This window comes from Chroicocephalus ridibundus, chromosome 4 (assembly GCF_963924245.1).
Source record: "Chroicocephalus ridibundus chromosome 4, bChrRid1.1, whole genome shotgun sequence".
In the NCBI taxonomy this organism is placed as follows: domain Eukaryota; kingdom Metazoa; phylum Chordata; class Aves; order Charadriiformes; family Laridae; genus Chroicocephalus; species Chroicocephalus ridibundus.
Window position 1 is genome coordinate 16,222,186 of NC_086287.1, and position 22,766 is coordinate 16,244,951.

At 37.4% G+C, this 22,766-nt stretch overlaps 1 protein-coding gene across 1 annotated transcript in view; it reads left to right on the forward strand.

Moving 5' to 3' along the window:
* OTOG (otogelin) overlaps window positions 1-22,766 on the forward strand; it is a 106,037-nt gene that overhangs the window by 24,643 nt on the left and 58,628 nt on the right. Inside the window, exons 16-23 of the mRNA XM_063333791.1 lie at window positions 2,971-3,103; window positions 4,111-4,288; window positions 6,057-6,181; window positions 7,669-7,881; window positions 10,113-10,278; window positions 10,789-10,863; window positions 14,290-14,333; window positions 15,521-15,674. Of these exons, the coding sequence (XP_063189861.1) occupies window positions 2,971-3,103; window positions 4,111-4,288; window positions 6,057-6,181; window positions 7,669-7,881; window positions 10,113-10,278; window positions 10,789-10,863; window positions 14,290-14,333; window positions 15,521-15,674 (1,088 nt within the window). The remainder of the gene's footprint in view (window positions 1-2,970; window positions 3,104-4,110; window positions 4,289-6,056; window positions 6,182-7,668; window positions 7,882-10,112; window positions 10,279-10,788; window positions 10,864-14,289; window positions 14,334-15,520; window positions 15,675-22,766) is intronic.

Consider the following 22,766-nt stretch of genomic DNA (forward strand, 5'->3'; position numbering starts at 1 on the left):
TCTCATATTTCTTGATAGTTTGAGATTTTGTGTGCTTTTTTTTTTTTTAAAAAAAAAACCCCACCTTATCAGTCCCATCTCATTCAAGCAGATTAAAAATGTAGAAAGAAAATACCTGGGGAGATTTTAGCTCTCTGAATCACAAAGAATCCAGTCATCTAGAGACTGAGAGATGGTGACATAAACAGTCATCAGGCAACAAGTTATTTCAAAACGATGTGAAATTTTGTTTAAGCACTTCTTGGAAGGAGAATCAGTCAAGTGATCAGCACAGCTTAACCTTATCTGAGTTTCAGGTGACAGTCTGACTGGCTTTGTAGTTTATATGAAGAGAAGGTCTTCTGAATACAGAATTTTTTTTTAAGAGTCTAGTGAGAGAAATGGCCATTCCTGTGAAAACACCTGCTGAAAGTTGACAGGGCAGTGATGTGAAAGAAACAGTTCATTGGAACAGAGAATAATTGTCAGGCAGAATTTCTCCTTTAGTTTCAACGTGAAGGAATAATAAAGCTTTTGTCAATATTCCGACCTAATGCACATACTATGGAGGGTTGTTCTCTTGGCTCTGGTCTGCTATGTGCACCAGCTGGTATTCTTTTATTTTCAGCTTCATAAAAGGCTGACAAAATTGTCAATTTTGTAGCCACTGTTGCTGAATGATATGCACAGAAACCTACTTTCTTAGTAAAGAGGCAAGATGACAAAATAAGCTACAAGAGCATGGCTTCACAATGCAGATGTCTGTCGTCACTATTAGTCCAGGAGAGCTGGTTGTGCTGATGAAATATCTCCAGTTATTTTTATAATTTGCCATTTTTAAGTTTCATTTTTTCACTTCAACTGTTGGTGAAAGATCACTGTTACGCTATTGTTTAGAGTCAGGGAAATTCTGAATGTAGTTTTTAATCTTTACACACCACTGTGTGTACTTGCATGTCCATTATCAGTTATGCTTTCAGGGTAGGCAATGGGAGTGAAAAGTGCATCCTCCTGCACCTCTGCTGGGCACTTCTGGACTGCAGGTCAGGGCCAGATGCAATCAGTGAGAAACTTCCTGCAGTGAGACCTAGGCTGCTCTTTGATCAAGTGATTTCAGACATGTCTGTGTATGTTTTGGTATATAAGACATTATGAAACATTGAAGATGCATAGTCGAGAGTAAAATGAGCAAATAGGGTGCCAAAAGTGACTGGATCCAATTTTTGTCATTGTTTTTGAATACCTTTTAAATGGTTACTAGGTGTAGCAGTGAAGGAGAGTGAGCAGAAGAAACAGAAGTTGAGTGCTTCCCCCTTTCCTCTGTAGATGGCAGGGAATAGACAGTCTCTAACTTTATCGAGCCACACTAAGCCAATGTAAATGTCTTAGAAGCTGTAGTAAAGAGATTTGTGTATAGCAGGTGTGGCAGAAATTTAGTTCCTTCCTAGAGCAAAGAGAAAGTAGAAGGTGGACCGTGATTCTGATGTCTTTCAGCATGTAGCAATGTGAATTACAGAATACTGGTATGGTAAAATTCAAGTCGTCTCTCAATGCATCTCTGTGATAGAACGTTTTTCTTTTTTAAAAATTAAGCAGTGATCAAATTCATTCTTTTAAGGAAAATCTGGTCATCTTCTGTGATTATTAAGCATGCTTTAATAAGTGTTCTTTCCCTATTGGCATCAAAAGCCAGAGTACCTGTAGTTATTCTGGAAGGTGTAAGTCCTGGCCTGGAAACTTTGGTAGGAACTGACTAGTGTTAATCATCTGTCTGGCTCATTTCCATGTTATTTAGTACAGGTGTGTTTGTTACTGTGATATGCTGAAAACATTCAATTTTTAATAGACTTGTGCTGCTACCCATCTGTGTGGTATGGTGCCTAGTTGAAGATCACTACAGAAACATAAAACATGCAGGAATATTAAGTAGTTTGGGACTTCATTTAAGTACCAACCAGTTTCAGAACTTGCTTGAATGGGAGAAAGTCCAGCCTAACTAGCATAAAACGAAGCGTCCTCTAGTTGTCTTCTGTTTTGATGAAAGGAGTTGAATTCAATTCTTGATCTTTAAGCTGTTGTGAAATTTCGTTGTATAAGCTATGTAGCTTCTTCATGTTGTGAAACTTTGTTTTTTAGGATTTCAGTTCATTATCTGCTTTTGGTAACGTTGACAATTATGTGCCACTGAAAAGGGTGGGTGTTGGTAAGGTGATGAGGTTGACTTAGGATTTTTTTGGAGTATGTTTCATCCATACTGAAATGCAGTATTCCTTTCCATGTTTTTTCTATATGACTTTTGACATAAAGAACTGAAATGGAAATAAGAATAAGCAATGGTAGTAACAATAAGCCCGTCAAGCCAGTTGGATGTTGTGATATTGTGTGCTGTTGCGATGCTGCCTTTCTTTCATCAATATTCATCCAGGGAGCTTATGAACATACTCCACAATCCTCAGAAATAATGAACTTGCATGCTGTTTTAAATAATGATTCACAAGATGCTTCTGTCTTTCATTATTGTTTGCCTTTAAAAGAATTCTATATCTTAAATATACTTTAAAAGAACCTGTGTACATCAGGACACTTTAATGTGAAGTACAAATTTGGGTTTCTGTGCACCGCTATGTGGGTAATGCAGCCTTGTTTATGAGCATTGACTCAGCCTCAGTGGGTCTTTAATCAGGGGGTCTTATGAATTTCAGGAGTCTTTGTACTAAGCTATATAAGAATTGTTTAAGTTTCTCTTTACAAATCCCACTTTTGAGCTATATTTGAACAATAGGTTAGCATTATGTTTAAACACGTGTCATTCAAAATACCAAGTTTTCTTACTTAGCTGTAAAGCTGTATGTGTTACAAATGCTCTCTGCTAAGAAGCAAGATGCAACTGCAATTTTTCAATTCCCAACTAATTATAGCTTTCCTTGCACTCTTATATAACATTCATACTACCTACGTTTGTTTTTTTAATTGTTTTGCTCTTACCTGTAGAACCAGGATGGATCATGTATCCAATCAATCACCCTTATTCTTAAGCAGGACCCCAAGAGGCAAGTGACTCTGACTCATTCAGGAGATGTTTTGGTATATGACCAATACAAAATTAACCTGCCTTATGCAGATGGTAAGGAATAACGTATAAGCATGTAACTCCTATAAAGCATTAAAGCAGTATTTTAATGGCGTATGTGTATGTTGTGATACTGTCAATATTGCTAACATACTGAAGTTAAGTGGTAGGTTGTTAATATCAACATTGTTAACTTTTTATAAAATATTTCATAAATTAACTGCTGATATACCTTTTACACTAATGGTGGGAGTTGTACAGTAGCAGTATTGGGCTAGTGTCTCTTATAGTAAGATTCTGTTCTGTCTCTACAAAGTCCAAAAGCCATCCCTCACATCTACAAGGTTGGTTAGTTTTTTTTCTGAGGAGAAATTCTTCTGTCTGATTCTTGAACTGAATAATTTCTTTTCCCTTTTTTGTAAGCAACTCAAGTAAATATAGGTGGAAGGAACCCTCTTGCCCCTTACAGATAAGCTACAGATTTTCAGACAAAAAATTTCTTCTGTTTCTTTTACTTTTTGCTTTGAGTTTTTAAATCTTTCCCTCTGGAAGATATTACCAAGCATTCTACATATGAATATGTAACTGCGTTCTGTGAGATTCAGTGTTAGCTTTAATGAGAGCTTTATATGCAAATCATTAGTACATTTGATATCTGTGAGGCCTTGGCTCTTTGTGAATTTCCAAAAAAAGGCTTTAATACAGGAAGCACGTTGCTGGTGTAAGGATTATTTTCCTAAAATAAATGGTCTGCAATGTTTGTATCTTTAAATTGATTAGTTTTTAATGAACCTTTATGAATATTCCAGTGAACTCTGGATGCATTTTTAAAAAGTGTGGTGACTGTCGTAAGTTTCTTGTTTGTTTTTTTTCTTTAAAGTCTGAATCGGTGCAAACTTTTGTGAGAAATCAATGATTAGGGGAAAATAGGGCCTCAACAGGAAAAAATGTAACTTGCATAAAAATGTTATAAAACAAAAATAGTGGAATGACAAGCAACAAAAGGCAAATTACAAGCAAGTTTCCTTTGCCTTTCAACAATCTCTATTTTTACTCACCAGAGTTATTTGAAATTCGGAAACTCTCCTCTGTATTTCTTCAAGTGAAGACACGCATCGGATTACAGTTACTGTATGACAGAGAAGGACTGAGGCTTTACCTTCAAGTGGATGAACGGTGGAAAGATGATACTGCAGGCCTTTGTGGAACCTTCAATGGAAATACAGAGGATGATTTCTTGTATGAATAGCTACAAGATTTCTATTTGCCAGTATATGAATATCTACAGTTATAGTGGTAGATCAAGTGTGTACTGAAGCTAAATGGATAGATACCAAGAATAACTTATTTTGAAGTTTTGTGTTAGTGATATGGATATTAGGTTTTAGTTTGCTAACAGAAAATCTGTAACTTCAACTATAGGATATCAAGCCCAGGTTTTCCTTAAAATATCTTAATATAAAAATACAGTGGCCTGTAAGTTGATATGAAAAGTTTTGTCCAAAAGATGGAGTGGCCTATACAAGGGACTTTCTTCCTCTGTGCAAGCCTCTTTATCTCTTTCCAGCTCCTGTTTTCTACTGCAAGTTCTAATCTGCCCTCTCTGACAGAGCCTCATTGTTCAGTGCCTGCAGGCCAGCAACAGTAACTGGCTGTTGCCTGAGCTTCACTTTGTTGTGATGCAGTGAAACATGGTCAGAGCTACCTAAGTACCACAGTCAAGCTGTTCAGCTTCTTTGCAGCATATTTCCTACAGATGCTAAAGAATAAATTGAATTCCAGAAGATCGAGCAGCCTAATGGAAGTGGGAGACAGAGAACATGAATTTAGAGCATGACAGAATATTTCTTTGACCAAGAAAAGAAAAAGTAATAGAACTTTTCTCTCAAAATACTTGGAATTTTAAAAATCCAAACTAATAGAAAAATGGGAAAACTTTTCATAGTAGTTCCCATTTAAAAACACACACACACACAAATATTCTAGTGGGTTTTTTAACAATTTCTATCTTAAAGATTAAAAAGTATTTTCAGAATATCATTTATAACAAGACTAGGAAATATATAGACAGGATCTCAGTGAAGAGATATTATTTATGTTAAACTACTTAAAATATTTCTCTGTTTGAAGCAAGTAAATTTTTTGGTGTATTTTTGATGACAGTCTTTGGTCTTGTTCTTAAATAAGTGAGAAGTTGTGAGTATTTGTGGAAAAAGCCCTTAAACTACAGGAACATATGAATTGTGCTGAGACGTGACACAGACCATAATATGCAAGCATCTTGACATGTACAAGAAACACCTGATCCACACAAGATTTGGGAGACTCGCCATAGACGGTGCTGTCTTCTGCAATGCCTCTGCTCACAGCTAATGCAGTCTTTTCCCATCCATATTTAAATGCATGGTTTCAATCATTCTCCCTGTACAATATTAATATGCCTCAATTATTTTGATTAATGTCTTTCTACCTTTCAGCTTCTGCTGCTCCTGTGCTTACCTGGGCCTCATGGATATCTATTCAATTGCTTTTGCAGTTTTATCTCTGGACCCCGGGATTTCTGTCCCTTACTCTTTCTTGCAGGGACTAAAAGCATGGGAAGTCAGTTACCCAGGAACAGACAGGAAATTATAGGTAGAGGAGAGATAAAAATGAATCAGATATTACAGAGGAGGCAGAACTATGAATAAGAGAGTGCAGGCTTTCAGGACTATGGTGCTCTCTCCTCCTCTCTTGGGAAAATGGAACTTGGTATGTTTTGATCTGTCCTTCCGTACAAAGTATCTAATAGCTCTTAGAGCGCATCTTCTCTTTCATTTCTGGGCCTTTGCCTGGAAAAATGAGAAGACTCCTGAAACTTAAGTTGACAGTGCTTTACAGGAGAGTGCATGAGAATGTGGAACAGTGGAAGGGGAGCATGAGTCATCTCTGCTGAAGGGGGTGGTAGAACTGAGACCACTCTGTAAACTCACTGTATCTTTTGTGACTGACTTCTGTTTTGTAAAAGATCTCCAGTTGGAGTAACTGAAAGCACTCCAGAGCTGTTTGGAAATACATGGAAAACTTCTTCGGCATGCGTTCTTGTGCATGATAGTTCGCAAATGGATCCATGTGATATTCATCTGCAGGCAGGTGGGCAGTGAAGGTCACTCATTATTGACAAATGCACTTCTACTTATTATATCTGTGCTGATTTTCCTGGTTGGATCAGGTAAAGTAATAACCAGTCCTACCCACTGAAGAAATTAACGCTTACAGGTATTATTTTGTGTTCAGTCCCCTGATAAATCATGTAGTATATTGTTTAAGTGTTTTGTGATACTTGTAGAGGTACTTGAAATACCTCCTTTTTATTCCTGGTTTGCAGTTACAATGTGTTAAGTTAGACATCCATTAAAGGTTGGTAGTATGTTTAGTATTAGTAATGCTGCTAGTTAAGATGAAGACTCAAAAGTATTGCAGTATTCATTTTTGGAAATACTGAAAAGATGAAACATTTGTTTAATTGTCTGCTATGGAGGAGAATGAGTAGGAGAAAGATACTTATGCACTTTAGATGAGCCTTTAGATTCAGCTGACAGGATCCAGTTGGGGAAAGATGCTAGAGGCTGATGCCATGAGGAGCAAAGATGGTCACTAAGACATCCTTTAATAATGATGAACTTTGTACATCATCGGGTATATCCGTTTCACAGTTCGTACCACTTCTTGTCTTGGACTCTATGCACTTTTAGGCAAGATACAGAGGTAAAATATTGATTAAGGTTTTGTCTATAATTTCAGCAGTGCTAGGAAATCATTAAGTTTCCTGCTACAACGACATCCTATCTTTGAGTATTTATACAATGTGCAGCACTAAGAAGCTGCATTCTTGGTAATGGGTTTGGACATGGATGTAGAAAAAAGTGGCCTGTACAAGAAGTCAGAAATTCTGGAAAAGGAATTTTGAAGTCCTCATTTATACATCTGTCTTATTTTGTGGGAAATGTGAATTTATCTCTTTCTGGGTCTGCTAATACAGCATATTATTTCTTTTTACTACTATTGCACAATTATTTAATGCATTTAGAATTAAGACACTCATATGAGTGCTGTGTTTGAAGCTTCTTATGTAACTATTTGACGCTGCTCGTGTTCTTCTGTGCAATAGTGCTACCCCGAGCAGTAGCTCTGGGTGTGTTTGAAACCTTATGCAACTGAAACAATGAGCAACAGATTATTTTTAAGATACTGACCTATTGAAGTAGCTACTGGGAATGACGTAAACTGAAGGGATATGTAATCTTGTGTATTTATGAAAGGCACTGTGTAGTGTGTAGCATCTGTTGCCTAACCCACATCCATGAATCAATTTAAAAATAAGAAACTGTATGTAGGCATTGTCTGCATATTATAAAGTTTCAGAATACCTTAAAATCATTCCCAGACCAAGTTCGCTGTAAGCAGCTGACTTCTTTTCGGTTTTTCTCTACAGTTGCATAGATAGCAAAGATAAAGATGTATATGGCAATACTATATAACTATGATCAGTTACATAGATGTATAGATTGTATAGATGACGCTTTCTAGTCTTTTTGATCTCCCTCACTGAAACAGTGTTTAATCTGTTATTTGTACAGCCTCTTATGCAGCAGAAGCTTGTAGCATCCTTACGAAAGAACTTTTTGCTCCATGCTACCCCTATTTGAGTCCTGTTCCCTATTTTGAGCAATGCAGAAGAGACACTTGCAAATGTGGACAGACTTGTTTTTGCTCTGCTCTGGCCCATTATGCTCATCATTGCCGAAGATTTGGAGTTATAATAGATTTCAGAGGAGGTGTCCCAGACTGCGGTGAGTTGCTTTTCACTTCTGGTCTTAAATAATGACTCTTTGAGGACTTTAGAATGAGAATCAGAAAATAAAACTAATAAATCTTTAAAACGAGAAGAGGATTAATTCTACCATGATCTTTTGTGTCCAGGACAAGTTTCTTTTTTTTGTCAAGACAGAATTAATACCAGTGTTTTTAGAGAATTCTTGCTTTATAGTTGGCTTTCCTCAGTTCTTTTGACTTAAGAAACAATGCAAAGACTTTTTTTAAGTAGTTCAAATGTATACAGAATTAGAAATACGTCTTTATCTCTTATGTGTCTTTGCATATTTCCTACCCATGTTGATATTATTCATGAGCCACATAAATAGATTTGTTCTTTTCCTTGTAGATACTAAATTTATTTATTTTAAATGAATGAGACGAGAAATGGTAGTCTCTCTTAGCTTATTCTCTTACTGTCAGTGACACAGAAATACAGAGTGCTGAAATAAGAGTATAGTATTGGTATTGATGATATTTAATTTAAAATGAATGGAAGAATATAGATAGTGTAGATAATAGCCAAAGGTGACATCAGTCATCCACTCTATAAAGTGTCACAAGTAGAAGAGAGGGATAATGTTAAATTCTTTAATTTATATGAACTTTTGGTGATGCAAAAAGATGTTGATAGGACACTTAATGCCCTCATGTACAATTGGAAACCCTATAAAACAACCCTAAACAAGGCTGATAATATTTTTTTGAAGGAACATTCAAAAATTTTACACCTGGTAGTTTTTCATCACATATGTAATTATCCATGTTGTAATGCATGATAGAGAGGATTTTGGAAAGTTGGTCCAGATTAAGTATGGGGTGTCTGTATGTATAACTGAAAAGACTGTCTTGCAGTCGTTATGGCATGAATGATTGTGTCCACTATGACCAAATGAATCATTCAAACCATTTAATTTTATTTTACTTCCCTAGAAGCAAGTATAATTTTATTAGAATATATTCAAAATGTCATGCTTGTAGGGTTTAAACTATGTGATTCTTTGTAGTGTTTGAAGAACTTCTGATTTTTTTTTAAAGTAGAGCTTTATAGGAGATATATATATCTCCTATATATAGATAAATATATATATATTTATATATATATAAAAAAAAGAAAACTTAAGATGGTATTGTGCAACATCTGCAAAGTACATACATTTTATTTATTGTTTTTAATGTTTTCTTTAAAATGCTGTGCATTTCTGTCGTGGTTTTGGCCAAATTGTCCAATGGCTGGTGACAGATGCTGCTCCCCAGCCTCTCATGTATGGAGAGGAGGAAGAGAGAGAAAGAGATTTACAAGTTTAGAAGAAACTAAACTAATGAAATATTAGTAATAAAATAAAAGGGAAAATAACGAAATAGATACAGTATATACAAAACCGTATTAAGCTCCCAGGATGATGTTGCTGGTAGGCACTGGGGAAGTCCCAGGCTGGACTCAGTGATGGGTGGGAACTGAGTTCCAGAGTTGGAGTCAGGAACACACGGATCGGGATCAAAGGCAGATGAACAGACAGGGTCTTCCTCAGACGTCAGCCATTGAAGGAAGAGAGTTGACCCTTTGATCCCTCAGCTTTTATACTAAGCATGGGGCAGATGGGGTGGAATACCCCTGTTGGTCAACTTTGGGTCACCTGTCCTGTCCGCTCCTCCCCGCAGGTGGGACCCCTCTATGCCCCTCCGCTTCTGACACTCCAACGGGGCAAATAATGAACTTAGCTGACCTGGGTTGTTATAGCAATAAGTATAATCAAGAGCCTCTCTGCGTACCATTCCTTGGCACAAACTGTCTTATCACTCTAAATGAACCGTTTTAGACACAACATGCTGTTAATTTCAGAGTTAGAGGAGGCCTAGCGAAGAAGTAAAATTACTGAACAGAAAGTTGGTTCTGTTTGACCTCAAACCAGGACAATTTCTCAAAGTCCATGCACAAGAGCCAAGCATTTTCAGAGTTAGAGGGGAAAAAATCTTCAACTGTTTGGTTTCCCCAGTGTAAATCTGGATTAACTGTGCAGACTTCATTGTACTCGTTATTACTGTGGATTTACGTCTGTGTAGTTTACACAGCATAGTGCCAAGATAGCAATTTTAGTGGAATTTAATGTGATTGGGAATGAAAGAATAGAGATGTTTATCAGAAAACTGTTGGGAGGTACTTGAGTCTCTTGCACTGTAATTTGAGAGATTTGTTTCATTTGGACAGCTCTTTCATGTGAAGATACAAAGGAGTACAGTACTTGTGTATCTACCTGTGGCAGAACCTGCCAAGCACTGTCTGTGCCAGAGACATGCAGCAGTGATTGTGTTGAAGGCTGTGCTTGTCCCTCTGGAATGTATTTGAATTCCAAGACTGAACAATGTGTGCAGAGGTAGGTAAAGTTGCAATTCTGATAGTCATGCTCCCAATTTTTTTAGACCAGTGCATTTGCAAGTCAGAGTGAAAAGCTAATAAACACGTAACCTTGTAGATTTTATGCATCTGTAAACTTGGTGGGATCTTAGAATTACAGAGAAGTTGTATGTCAAGATCAAGACTAGCTTTTATAGTACTGACACTCATCCAGCGTCACCAAAGCTAGCTGCTACATATTGTCTGTTTTCGCATATAAAAGAAACCAAAGGTGTCCATTGTTGTGTAGGGGTTCTGCTTTGTTACTGATTTTGTTTGGAATGCACTCGAGTTATATGGCAGTGTTGAGACAGATGTCTTGTATTTTAAAAACAAACAAAAAAAGCCACAAAAACCCCACCCACCAACCAAAAAACCTGAGCAAAAGTAACAAAACAACCAATTGAACTTTGAACAGCAATTAAGCCAATGGGAATTTTTTCTTCCTTCAATTTGAGTTAATCAGTTACATGTTTTTCCTCAACTCCAGAAACGAATGCCCATGTTATTTTCAAGGAATTGACTATCCCCCTGGAGAAAATGCTGTAACATCTTTGGGCAAATGGTAAGATACAAAACTGTTTTTTCACCTGACTAAATGGTGACTCTCAAGAGCTGTGTCAAAGCATTCTGGCTAGCCTGTTGGTTTTTTTTTGTTGGTGCTTTTGTTGTTGTTTTAATATTATTTTTTTTAATGAAACATACTGAATAAACCTACATCAGTTTTCTATGCATGTTTGGACAGAGCTTCTTTATAATGTAGGTACAGGCTGCTGTGCTTATAATCCAATATATTGAAGTGCAAAGTAGCCACTATACGAAGTGCAAAAAAGCCGCTATAATTTTGTAGATCCATCATAATCTGGAGAGCTGCAGCAAACTCCATACACTTCCTGAGAGTCTGTTCAAGTCTGTTCAGCTAGACCTTCATTGCTGTTCTCTTTCCTTATACCAGATTGTAAATCCGTTTATGAAGAAGTATTAAGAGTCTGTCTTCCACTAGTATAGAAACAGTGCAAAGCCACATTGCTCCTTTATCAACTTAGAAACAACACAAAGAACTGTCATATGCAGCTAAAGATATAAAACCATCTCTGTTGCTGTTCCTTACATTTAGCATTTGTTCTTGTCCTCTTGCTCTTCCATTTGCATCATTATAGTAATGACATTAAAGAAGAAAACTTGTTTTAACTCTTCTGGCTGCTGCCGGGTGCATCTCTTTCAACAGTTAGTTCTGCCTGGAGAAGGTTAAATAATGTGGACAACAATTTCTGTGAAAAAACAAGCTTTCAGACTTGTCTTTCTGAAGTTTCTTGAGCTCTCGCTGCCTGTATCAGTTATTACAGCTCTTAATTAAAGGCAGAACAGACCAAATAATGTCTGTGATACACCAGCGTAATGCTTTGGTTTGTTGTAAAGGCCACATAAGAGATTGTCAGACACTTATTGCAATAGGGGCACTTAGTAAACATACGTTCATTCTCACTCTTCTCAGCAGCCTAGTGTCCATAAGTACTGATTATTATAAATCTGTACCTTAATTGTGAGAGGAGCTCATCTTTACCTTAGGGCAGATTTCCTGGAGAGTACCAGGCAACCCATTCCGCATATGTGACTGTGCAAAGTCTGGGTGCACTGTTGCCTGCCTCCTGGATATTTTTGTTCATAGAGCATGTGCCAGACAACACTGGCAGTCATGGGAAGGGGCTTCTACTGGTGGATTCTTTGATTTGTTTCCTTTGATCCTCCTCCTCAAGGGTCTAGTTTAACTAATTATGCTAAGCGCTATGGTGGATATATGCCTGAATGCACACCAATTATGTGATCATCCACAAATTTATTTTTTTAGAAATGACTACAGGTCAAAATAATCTTTCTGTTGATTTCAGATTTGAGATTTGGCAGCTCATGTTTCATGTGAATGTGTTAATTAAAGTATATCTGGTTTACAAATACTAGCACAGGACCTGAAATTAAACCCGTAGCGCTACATTTTTCCCATACAATGAGTTGCTATCAGATCTGCTACCATTTTATAAAAGTACTGGACTGTTTGGGCTGGAATTAAACAAGAGCAGACAGTGTTATGTTGCTCAGCACTTCCCTGCATTCAGTATCGTTTTGGGTTGAGTTCTATGCAGTTTCTTGTTTCTTTGATGAATTGTGTCATGCAGGGGAAATACGTTGTGCCTGATCCTGTCTGTGTAACATTCTGCATATGCAGATGGGTACACATACTACAAGCTTTATGATACACTAAATTAAAATTTTTATTTTGAATCTTGAGAAACAGGTTCTGATCACAGAATCACAGAATGGTAGGGGTTGGAAGGGACCTCTGGAGATCATGTAGTCCAACCCCCCTGCCACAGCAGGGTCACCTAGAGCAGGTTACACAGGAATGCGTCCAGGCAGGTTTTGAATGTCTCCAGAGACGGAGACTCCACCACTTCTCTGGGCAGCCTCTTCCAGTGCTCTGTCATCCTCAAAGCAAAGAATTTCCTCCTCATGTTTAGGTGGAACTTCCTATGCTCAAGTTTGCACCCATTACCTCTGAAAAGAGCCTGGCCCCATCCTCCTGACACCCACCCTTGAAGTATTTATAAGTGTTGATAAGATCTCCCCTCAGTCGTCTTTTTTCCAGACTGAAGAGACCCAAGTCGCTCAGTCTTTCTTCATAAGAGAGGTGTTCCAGTCCCCTAATCATCTTGGTAGCTCTCTGCTGCACCCTCTCCAGCAGTTCCCTGTCCCTCTTGAACCGGGGAGCCCAGAACTGGACACAGTACTCCAGGTGCGGCCTCACCAAGGCAGAGTAGAGGGGGAGGATGACCTCCCTCGACCTGCTGGCCACACTCTTCTTGATGTACCCCAGGATGCCACTGGCCTTTTTGGCCACAAGGGCACATTGCTGGCTCATGGTCATCCTGTTGTCCACCAGGACTCCCAGGTCTCTTTCCACTGAGCTGCTCTCCAGCAGGTCAGCCTCCAACCTGTACTGGTGCATGGGGTTATTCCTCCCCAGGTGCAGCACCCTACACTTGCGCTTTCATAAGATTTCTCTCCACCCAGTTCTGATTGTAAACTGTAGTTCCATTTGGTTCTGATCATAGTCACTGTAGGTCACTATTCCAGATTCCTATCATATTGCTGGAGCAAAGTTGGTTTGAAACAGCACGAGGATAAAAATTAGCAACTGCAACACTGTTTCCTGCTGTGAGTCAAAACCACTAAAATAATTTAAATATTCATTTTATTATAAATGAGAAAGAAATTTATGATCTTGTGAGAAGTTTTCAGATGGATAGTTTGATCATGATCCATGTTAGGAGCAGTTGAGAAAAGGCAAATTTACCAATCTACGATTACTATGTTTTGCTTGGGGAAAAGTCACTCCGGTTCAGTACAAAAAATTGTTGCAGTCACAATAGCTTGTCATTTGTATTATATTCAAGGCTGGGGCTTTACCTTCATCTGTGGGATAACTTAAGAACTGTTGGTATCTTTTTAGCAGAGTTTTAAGCTGATAGTGAGGAAAATGGAGCATTTCTAATAGCGTTAAGAATTTTCATCTAAGAGTACATACTCAGAGCTTGCTGTAACATACATGTATGCATGTTTAGGGTTTTGTTTTGTTTTGCTGCTATTGCTCCTTGGATTTGTTTTAGATAACAATGACTTATGTATGGGACTTGGTTTATTCTTACTGCACTGATGTCTTTGGGAGCAGTATAGTGGTGTATTCCTGTATGTATTTTTATGTCAGCCCAGGCATTTTAACTCAGTAATGTTATGCAGAAAGCAAAAGTTTGAAGTGTAATTAATATTCTTTGTGTTAAAGCAATGTACACTATCTACGGTTTTAATGTTCAGTGCAAACATTTTTACAGTTATTTTCTGTTGACTCATGCTGCATGCTTCACTATTAAACAGAAAACATTAATCTTCTAGATCTTACTGGCTCTCATCACATCTTCATGTATTTCTGTTTCAGCCTTTGCAGGGATGGAGTAATGAATTGTGATAACAACATAATAGGTGAGTGAAAAAAGAGGGAGAAGATACTTCAAGTCCAATGAATATGTATCCTTCAATCTCTGTGGAAATGCTTATCTGTAGTAAGAGACTGTGCAATATATACAAATGGGTAACTTGCAGGAGGGGATCTGTAATTTAGGAATTATATATTTCTGTGATTGAAAGAAAGGCCGGTGCAAAGCAGCAGCATAACCGTCCAAAATACTGTTAAATCTGAGCAACCTTTTTTCCCAGTGCTTTAAAATACTTGTATTTTTTATATTTTTTTTTAGATTGCTAAAGTAAATAAGCTTAACTACATTACAAACAGCAGAACTTCAGTAGGATGAAGTTATTTTTGCCCCATAAAACATGGTTTTAGGAACTGAACACTGTCAGTAATTTTTCATAGTTTTTTTTTCTTTCCTTCCGCAAACCCTGAATAACTTAAATATGAAAAAATAATACTTTTGTCATACTGAAGCAAAAGAATGTAACAAGTGCTTTTTCTATTACAGTATATTTTATATGTCTTAAGTATTACTGTCCATACTCTAGTTACGATGCTCTTTTAATTTAGTGAGAAAGACTTTTATTTGAGGTTTCAGTTCTCCAATTGCCAACTCTTTGGCCTTTAGCAGAAATCTGTTCCCCATGCACTTTGAAGGTGGTGGTTGTTCTGATTTGACAATTATCCAGAACCTCTCTCCCTAATGAAGAAACAAACAAAACTCTGGCAACCAACTGAAACCACTTTAAAACAGTGCCACCACTTTGGGCATTTGTTACATCTACACAGTAAGCTCAGCGCAACCCAAAAGCAACTGTGCATCAGAGTTACTTTGTTCATAGTCAGTGGCTTCAGCTCTCCATCTAGCTCTCAGACCTTTTCTTGATATTTTTTTTGCTTTCTGTTGATTTCTGTTTCTTTGTTGATAGTACTTTGCATTTCTGTTTTGGAGGGCTGATTCCTGACAAACTGCTTAGAAAGTGATGTCCCTTACTAAATGAATATATTAATTTCAGCATTTTGTATGAGACTTACAGGGGTTCTATGAAGTTAAGTACACTCAGGAGAGACATGCAATTGGATGTTACTGGTATTACTGGATGTTACATATTCTCAGTCTAAATGTATTGCACACCTCTATGGATTACAAAATTTGAGGTGTGAAGACTAATGTGCCTGTCAATTTTTTTTCCCCCAGCACACAGCTGCCCAGTTGGACAGATTTATATTAACTGCAGTAATCCACAAGTTGATCCTGAACTCAGCAGAGAGAGAACTTGTGAGAATCAGCTGCTAAACCTCACTTTCTCAGCACATCTTCCTTGTGTTTCAGGTTGTGTCTGCCCACTGGGGTGAGTACAGGCAGATTTGCATCTTTTGGTACGCAAACATAGATGACCACCTTCAGTAGCGATTGAGGTTAGCGATTAATTCTGCTGAGGACATACCGCATTTTTACTTGGAGAATTTGAGGTGTCAAGGGATGAGCATCCAATTTGTGAAGGCTTACCACACAATGACATGGGCCATTGAAGGCATGAGAAATGGTAAACCAAGAGACAGGTGGAGCCAAAGGTCTAATACCTTACAATAATAAAAACAAAATAACAGGAATATAGAAAGGGCATTGAAATAATTTGATCCAAGCCCTGTACTACAGCAGAATTGTGTTTACCTAGATAACTTTTTTCAGATATATAACCTATTTCAACATTTCACTGAGTGAGGCATGTTTCTTCATTCCTAGGCATTGTTTTCAGTATTCTCTTCCTCAAAAGGATATTTTAAGTCTCAGGGGTTTATGCTGAAAATGTGTGGATGAGCTGTTGATGTGTTTTGGAATGAAGCACTATATTGCTGAGAGATTTTTGATTATAGAAATAGCAATTATGTGTTTTGATTATGTTGGTTTTGATGGTAGTCTCTTAAGCACATAGCTTGAGGTTTTTGAGTATTGTCACTCTAACATTACTGTTTATGCCTTGAGGGCGTCCTCAACACAAAGAGTAAAAGCCAGATCCTCAGTTGAACTGGGTTGAAATAGCTCAGTTGAAGTCTGCGGATTCATACTCATTTATGTGTAGATTGACATGAAATGTCAAACTATTCATATGAAATGGAACCTGTAATTGGTCCAACTCACAATATGGCACCATGGTGAAAAAGTGCTAAGAGAGATTGTGAAATTAACTGCAGGCAGATGTTTTCAGAATTGCAAAAACTCATGCTGTTGGACCTGGCTGGTACACTTCAAAGCCAATGACTACCTTCAGCAACACTGTAGGGCAGGCAACTCAGCAGAGAATAAAAAGTTTGTGATCTATTTTCCATGATCACAAACTGCATGGCTTGGAATATAAGGTGTAATCCAAGAATTATATATTTATTATAACATAAATTGAGAATCACTGTAAATGCCGTTCATCTCTTTCCATTGTAGAGTTACTTGCAAGCTACTCAAATCTGATATCTTTTTAAATATTTGGCTCTGGTGGCCTTATACTTCATATATATTTATGGTTTTGTTTGAGATTGCTTTAAGAAGAATTAAGATGGTCTTGAAAGTGTGTGGTTTTTAGGGTGCTTTTGGAAATGCAAGAGACTTCTGCTATGTATTATGTATTTTGACAGGTGGGGACTGGCCTGTGCTGATGTGAGTGGTGGAGTGGCTTAATATATTTCATTATTTTCTTTTTATTATTTTATTAATATTTTTATTAAAGTAGTTTAGTTTTCTTCTGAACTTATAAGTCTCTTTCTCTCTCTCTCCTCTCCTTCAAGAGAGAGGTGCGGAGAGCATCTGTTGTTCATCTCAGTGACCAGTCTGGCCCAAACTGGGACAGCAGGTTTTTTATTTAGATGACGAATCGTAATATTTTAGTTATTTTAATAATAGTTGGTTTTGGATAGAAGCTGTTGGTACTGAATAGCCCTAATGTTTTAAGTCAGTTACTGAATTCACACTCCAGTGATTTGTACTGCAGATAGATCACATGAGTCAGAGCAACACAGTAAGACAAAACCAGATTGAGAAAGATGGAACAAATACCATTACCTGCAAACAGTACCTTATCCTATGTACATGACAGTTCGAGTAGGGCAGGATGCAAATGTGCTGTGAATTTGTGCAACTTCAAAATTATCTTTCTAGGCAATTGGTTCTTACTGGTGAAATATAAAACTGAGGTGACATTGTCCACTTTACAAGGGTAAAACATAGATGGAATTTCTTTGATCTTAACATTAGTTTTTTACTTGAAAAAATTAGTTTCATTCCTTTTGTTCATGCTTTTGTTCCTGTTTGAGGTCTTGCATTAGTTCAGCTTGATTCATTGTCTGTAAGCTAAGCTGATTTAAGCAGTAGTGAAATCAGTTTAACATGATCGATTAATTTTGGTTGATTTAGGTAAACTAATAACTTGTTGAAAAATGAGTATGTCACAGTTAAGAATCCTGTATAGGAAGCTACACTTTTTCAGGAGGATCTTTCCAATCTGTTCAATCAGATGATTATTCTTCAATGATACCACAAAAGAGACTTAATGCAGAAAGAGAAGGAAAGAACCTGTTTTCACAGAAAGTGGTGTTAGGATTTCAAGCAGGCAATATTTTTATTTTGCTGTCTATTTTTCTAGTATCTGGAGAGTCTTAAATAGTCTTTCAAATGCTTCACTATGTTTCTAGCATTCCTTCTTTGTTGTGTTTAGAGTACATTCTAGTGGAACTTGCATGAAATGGGAACTAAATACTAAATAAGAAAATCATAGCAAAAGTAGCAGTTGTGTGATTCATTTGACCTCTTTTTTTTGTCTGCAGTGAATTAATTAGATGCCAGTAACTATGCTGTAAATATTTAAATTTACATGAGATTGTTACCATTTTATGGGTTACAGTTCTTACATTATAAAAATTATGATCTTTCCCTCTGTTTTAGAAGTGATTGAGGTCAAACACTAATGCTCCTGGAACACATTCTAATCTTGTTCCGCCCTGCTTTGATGACATAGTTAATGATTTTTTTAGATTTTATTTGTGTGGTTTCTTACTGTTTTCCATCTGTCACTGTTTAAATGGCAGCTTCTTATATTTCCATGCTGCATTCCAGAAAAATAAGTAATATTCTGTGTACAAGACAGTTAATAATTTTTAAAGTTCAATCTTTGATTTACACCTTCTGCTTCTGGGTTTCTATGATTCAAATGATTTTTTCCCTCTTTAACTATACCAAATGCGTGTAATTTGACACAAAGATAGTCTTTAATCGGATTGCAGAAGAAACAAAGAGAAGACCAAGAGAAAGAAAGAGGAAAAAGCAGTAGTATCTTCCTGTATTTCTGCTTACTATGTGACTTGTTTACCACAAATGGACATATGTTAGTTTGTGCCTGTCCTATTCCATTAGTTTTCCATGGTCTCCAGTCAAACTGATGATGATCTCTGAAACAGCCATCTTCTGTTTATTGTTCCTTACAGCCTGCTTTTTTTTTTTTTGCTGTCAAGAAAAGCAATCACTTTCCTGAAGAAACTTACTTTTGTTTTCTCATTTCCCCCATTGATGTTATTTTACTCTTGACTGCAGCATGAGTTGGATTTGGCTGTTCTATACTTTATATAGTGTACAGTATAAAAAAAAGTGTACTGTATATACATTTTATATAGCTTTTCAAACTGATGAGGGTTAGCTGGAATTTTGGTGGCTACTTGGTACTGTTTTGTAATTTATTAATGGCCATGGCTTGAGCGGGAGCCGGGAGGGGAAAAGGGGAGAGCACACCGCCACACTATATCACTGCAGCAGAGAGGCCACAATCATGTTGCATATGTAATTATTTTGCGTAGTTCAGCAACAATTTAGAGCAGCTTCCCTGCTACTCTTATGTGATCCAGTAGTAGTGGTGAAGGGTTCTTGCAACACTTGGTGCTGCAGGAATGAACCAAACTCTGTGCTGCAATGCCAAGCATCCCTGGAAGGGATTTGCAGATGTTCCCTATGCATTGTCCTGGGAGGCACACAGAAATGAAAAAGGACTGAAAATTTAACACAGGATTTACTCTTAAAGGACTACCTCACAATACTTTTGAAATATTGGTTAATGCATCTGAGAGACATAATGTGTCAATATTATGGGTTTATCTGTGTTTGTGGATCATGATATAGAACATGCAGGCTCTACAGGTTATAATGAATCCTATGACTTTTAAAAAGCCATTTTCCCCTCTCTTAATAGAGGGCCCCTCAGAATAACCAGAGGTCAATCAAAAACCCAGTTCTTCTTTCCCTGCCACCTGCTGCTGCTCCCCCTTTCCCCCCACCCCCCCAAAAAAAACCTCACAGCAAAACCACAAACCAAAAAAAGCCCCAAAAAAACACCAAAACAAACAAACAAAAAACCACAAAAGAAAAACCAAAAAAAAGCTGAGGTTTCATTTCACCAGCTTTCCAGCCAGGGATTTCTGTAGAGAATGGCTTGTGGTTGACACTTCACAGAATGGAAGAAGTTAACTGGGATTTTAATTATCTTGATACCAAAGTATGTGCTCTTTTTTTTTTTTTTTTCTGAATTCTAAGCACTTCAATATTGGCACACTGACTTATAGTCATTAAGACATCACAGACATTTTGTGGGACTGGACTGGGTTTTGATTCTAGTGTTCCAATATCCATTTCTGTTTCTCGTGAATGGTGGTGTGGAGTTATGGGGCCTTTCCAGGCTGGATGCAACATTCTCAATTGTGGTAAGACAAGACTACACCTCTGCAGACAGCTTATCTATGAGAGAATACTCTTTTGTGCTGAACCTCAACTCTACTAAATTTGGGCCAATTTAACCTAATGAGAATTTTTAGGTCTTTTTTTCATCACTCACTGCTCATAAAATAGAGCTATGAAAAGAGAGTAAACTGAAAGCTGTAGTATCCTGTAATTGCAATTAAGTTTTGTAATTAAGAAAGGAATATCGTGCCAGGTTTTTCCTCCAAAGATTTCTAAATTATCACAGTATTTCTGCAGTGGTGTACTGTATCGAATAACATGTAAGGAGCTTAAACACATTCTTGAAAGGTTTTCTTAAAAAAAGAAAACTCATCGCTTTCTAATTTGCATGAAGAAAACGATGAATTTCGTCATCTTATAAACATGTCAAAGGACAAACAAACCTAATAATGGGGGAAGAATGCAATTCAGTTTCAAATATTTTCTAAAAATTAATTTTTATTAGCAGTAATTACATCAACTGTGTCATGTCTTAAAATATGTCTCCTTAGATGAATTCTACAGAATTACAGCATGCTAAAGTTATTGTATTGGAGGTAATTTCCAAAGAATAAATGCACCTAACTTGCAGTGCCATAACAAGACAACCCTGTTCTTTTCCCTCCTCTTCTGCTCTGTAGACTTGCTACTCTCTGATACATTGCTAGAGCTCCTTATTTCCTCTTGCAATACTTCTAAAACCCTCTTGGTCTCCTACTTTCTAGTTTATACTAGCTGCAAACAAATATCTTCTTTTTAATTTTTTTTTCTGTGCTTGTATTCAACTCACAGTAAAACTTCACCAGTATTATTCAGGTTCTTGAGCACCTTTTCATACTACCTTCTGTTTCTCTGCTTCTTTTTACGAAGAGAATCATTGAACTTTCTGTCATTTGGTTTGAAAGGGAGACCTCTGTTACATTTGGAGTTACTTAATGCATTTTTGTAATAAAAAGAATTTCATAATCTATTTAAACTTGTTCATTAAATCAGAAAAATTGCACAGTAAAATACCACTAGTTTACTGATGGAGTATTTCACTTCTTGTGGGTTTGTTTGAGAGGAGCTCAGGATCTTGAATCGGTCAAGTAATCTTTTTTGGGTTTTATTTTGCTGCTTTTCTAATCTCCATTACAATTCAAGCAGGTGCTTGATCTGACTAAAAATTGGTGCTGCTGTTTACTGGCAATGATGACTAAATCCACTGAGCCACCAGCTCTGAATCGTCTTCCATGTTGAAAACTGCCTCAGCTATAAAACAGTCATCATCTTTTACTACAGATTAAGAATTCAGAGACAAGGAATATACTGGTCTGTAAATATGGTTTCTGTAAATATGCATTAATTCCCCAAAAGCATAATTAATCCAAAATACATGTTCATCCCTCCCAAAGTGTACAGTTCTTCTCAGAAGAACCAGTGACGATAGATCAGGAACAGCTAGTAGTATCCTCTTGACCATTCACAAATTGCAATTTTTTTGGTATCTAACTTCCCCATGGAGTCCTGCCTCGTTTTTAACACTGAATTGCACCCACAGTATTCTTGAAGAAAATGGTACTGTTGGAGGGCATGTAGAGAGAAGTTTTAATCCAGTGTGCTTAATTAAAAATACTTGAACTTTGGAAAAAAAATGAGTCATAGCCCTGAAGTAGCATTGGTAGATATGAGGTACAGCTGAGATGATGCAGAAAGGTATTGAACATCACACCAATACAGTGATAGTCCAGGTGGTACTTATTTGTGAAATAGGCTGGGAGAAAGTACAAACCTCAGCCTTCCTTTCCCTCAGTCTTGCCCTGGGGTATGTTCTACTTGATGATGACACAGTGTGTACCACTTCCTTATGCAGCTGTGAGAGCTGCAGGTGCTCTCCTAGATGGCCCCCGCCTTATAGCCCTGCAGGGACTGTGAGCAGGGTGGGAGAGGCCCCTGCTTTAAACCCTCTTCTCTGGCAGTCTTCAACCTCTGCCCTCTTCTTGTGTTCCTTCCCTACAACACAAACTAAAAAACCCCCACACATCTATGGACAAAAAAAAAAAAAAAGTTGCTAATAAAAGTATTCTTTCCTTCATTCTTTCAGCCACTTTGCTTAATTCCGATATATTTTTCTACTTAGAATGAGAGACATCAAGACAGAGCCGCTCTCTTGCTTTGCTCTGATGTTGCAGCAAAATCCATATCCAGATTTTACATGGCTCTTATTACACTTGTGACTTGAGAGATAATTTTGCCCTCTTCTGTCCGCAGCAATCGGTAGAAAGTGTGTAGAGGCAGGAGCTGCTTTTTGCTCAAAGAGACTTCAGAGGAGACACAGGCAATGGATGAGCCAAATTTTCAGAGGTCTCTGTGGAAAAGGTTGCAGAATATGTGAATATAGATGAATCCCTGTCATTCTACTTCTTGCTCTTGTTTTTCATACTCTCATGTATCTCTGGTCTTTAAGCTGCTACTACTCTTTCTGTGAATTTTCTTTTTTAGGGCCCATTCTGCTTAGTACGAGTAGGATGCTGATGGTAGACCTGACTGGAGGGGGGCTTCCTAATACAGGGTAAAACTGCAGAAGTGCAGGGGTCTGACTGTATCTCAGTTGAAGCATCAAAATCAATTGTTACACAGAAGGATACTAAAACTCCTTCAAGCATTCTGCAAAATTACTTGATATTTCTTTATAATAAACTGGGAGGGGGAA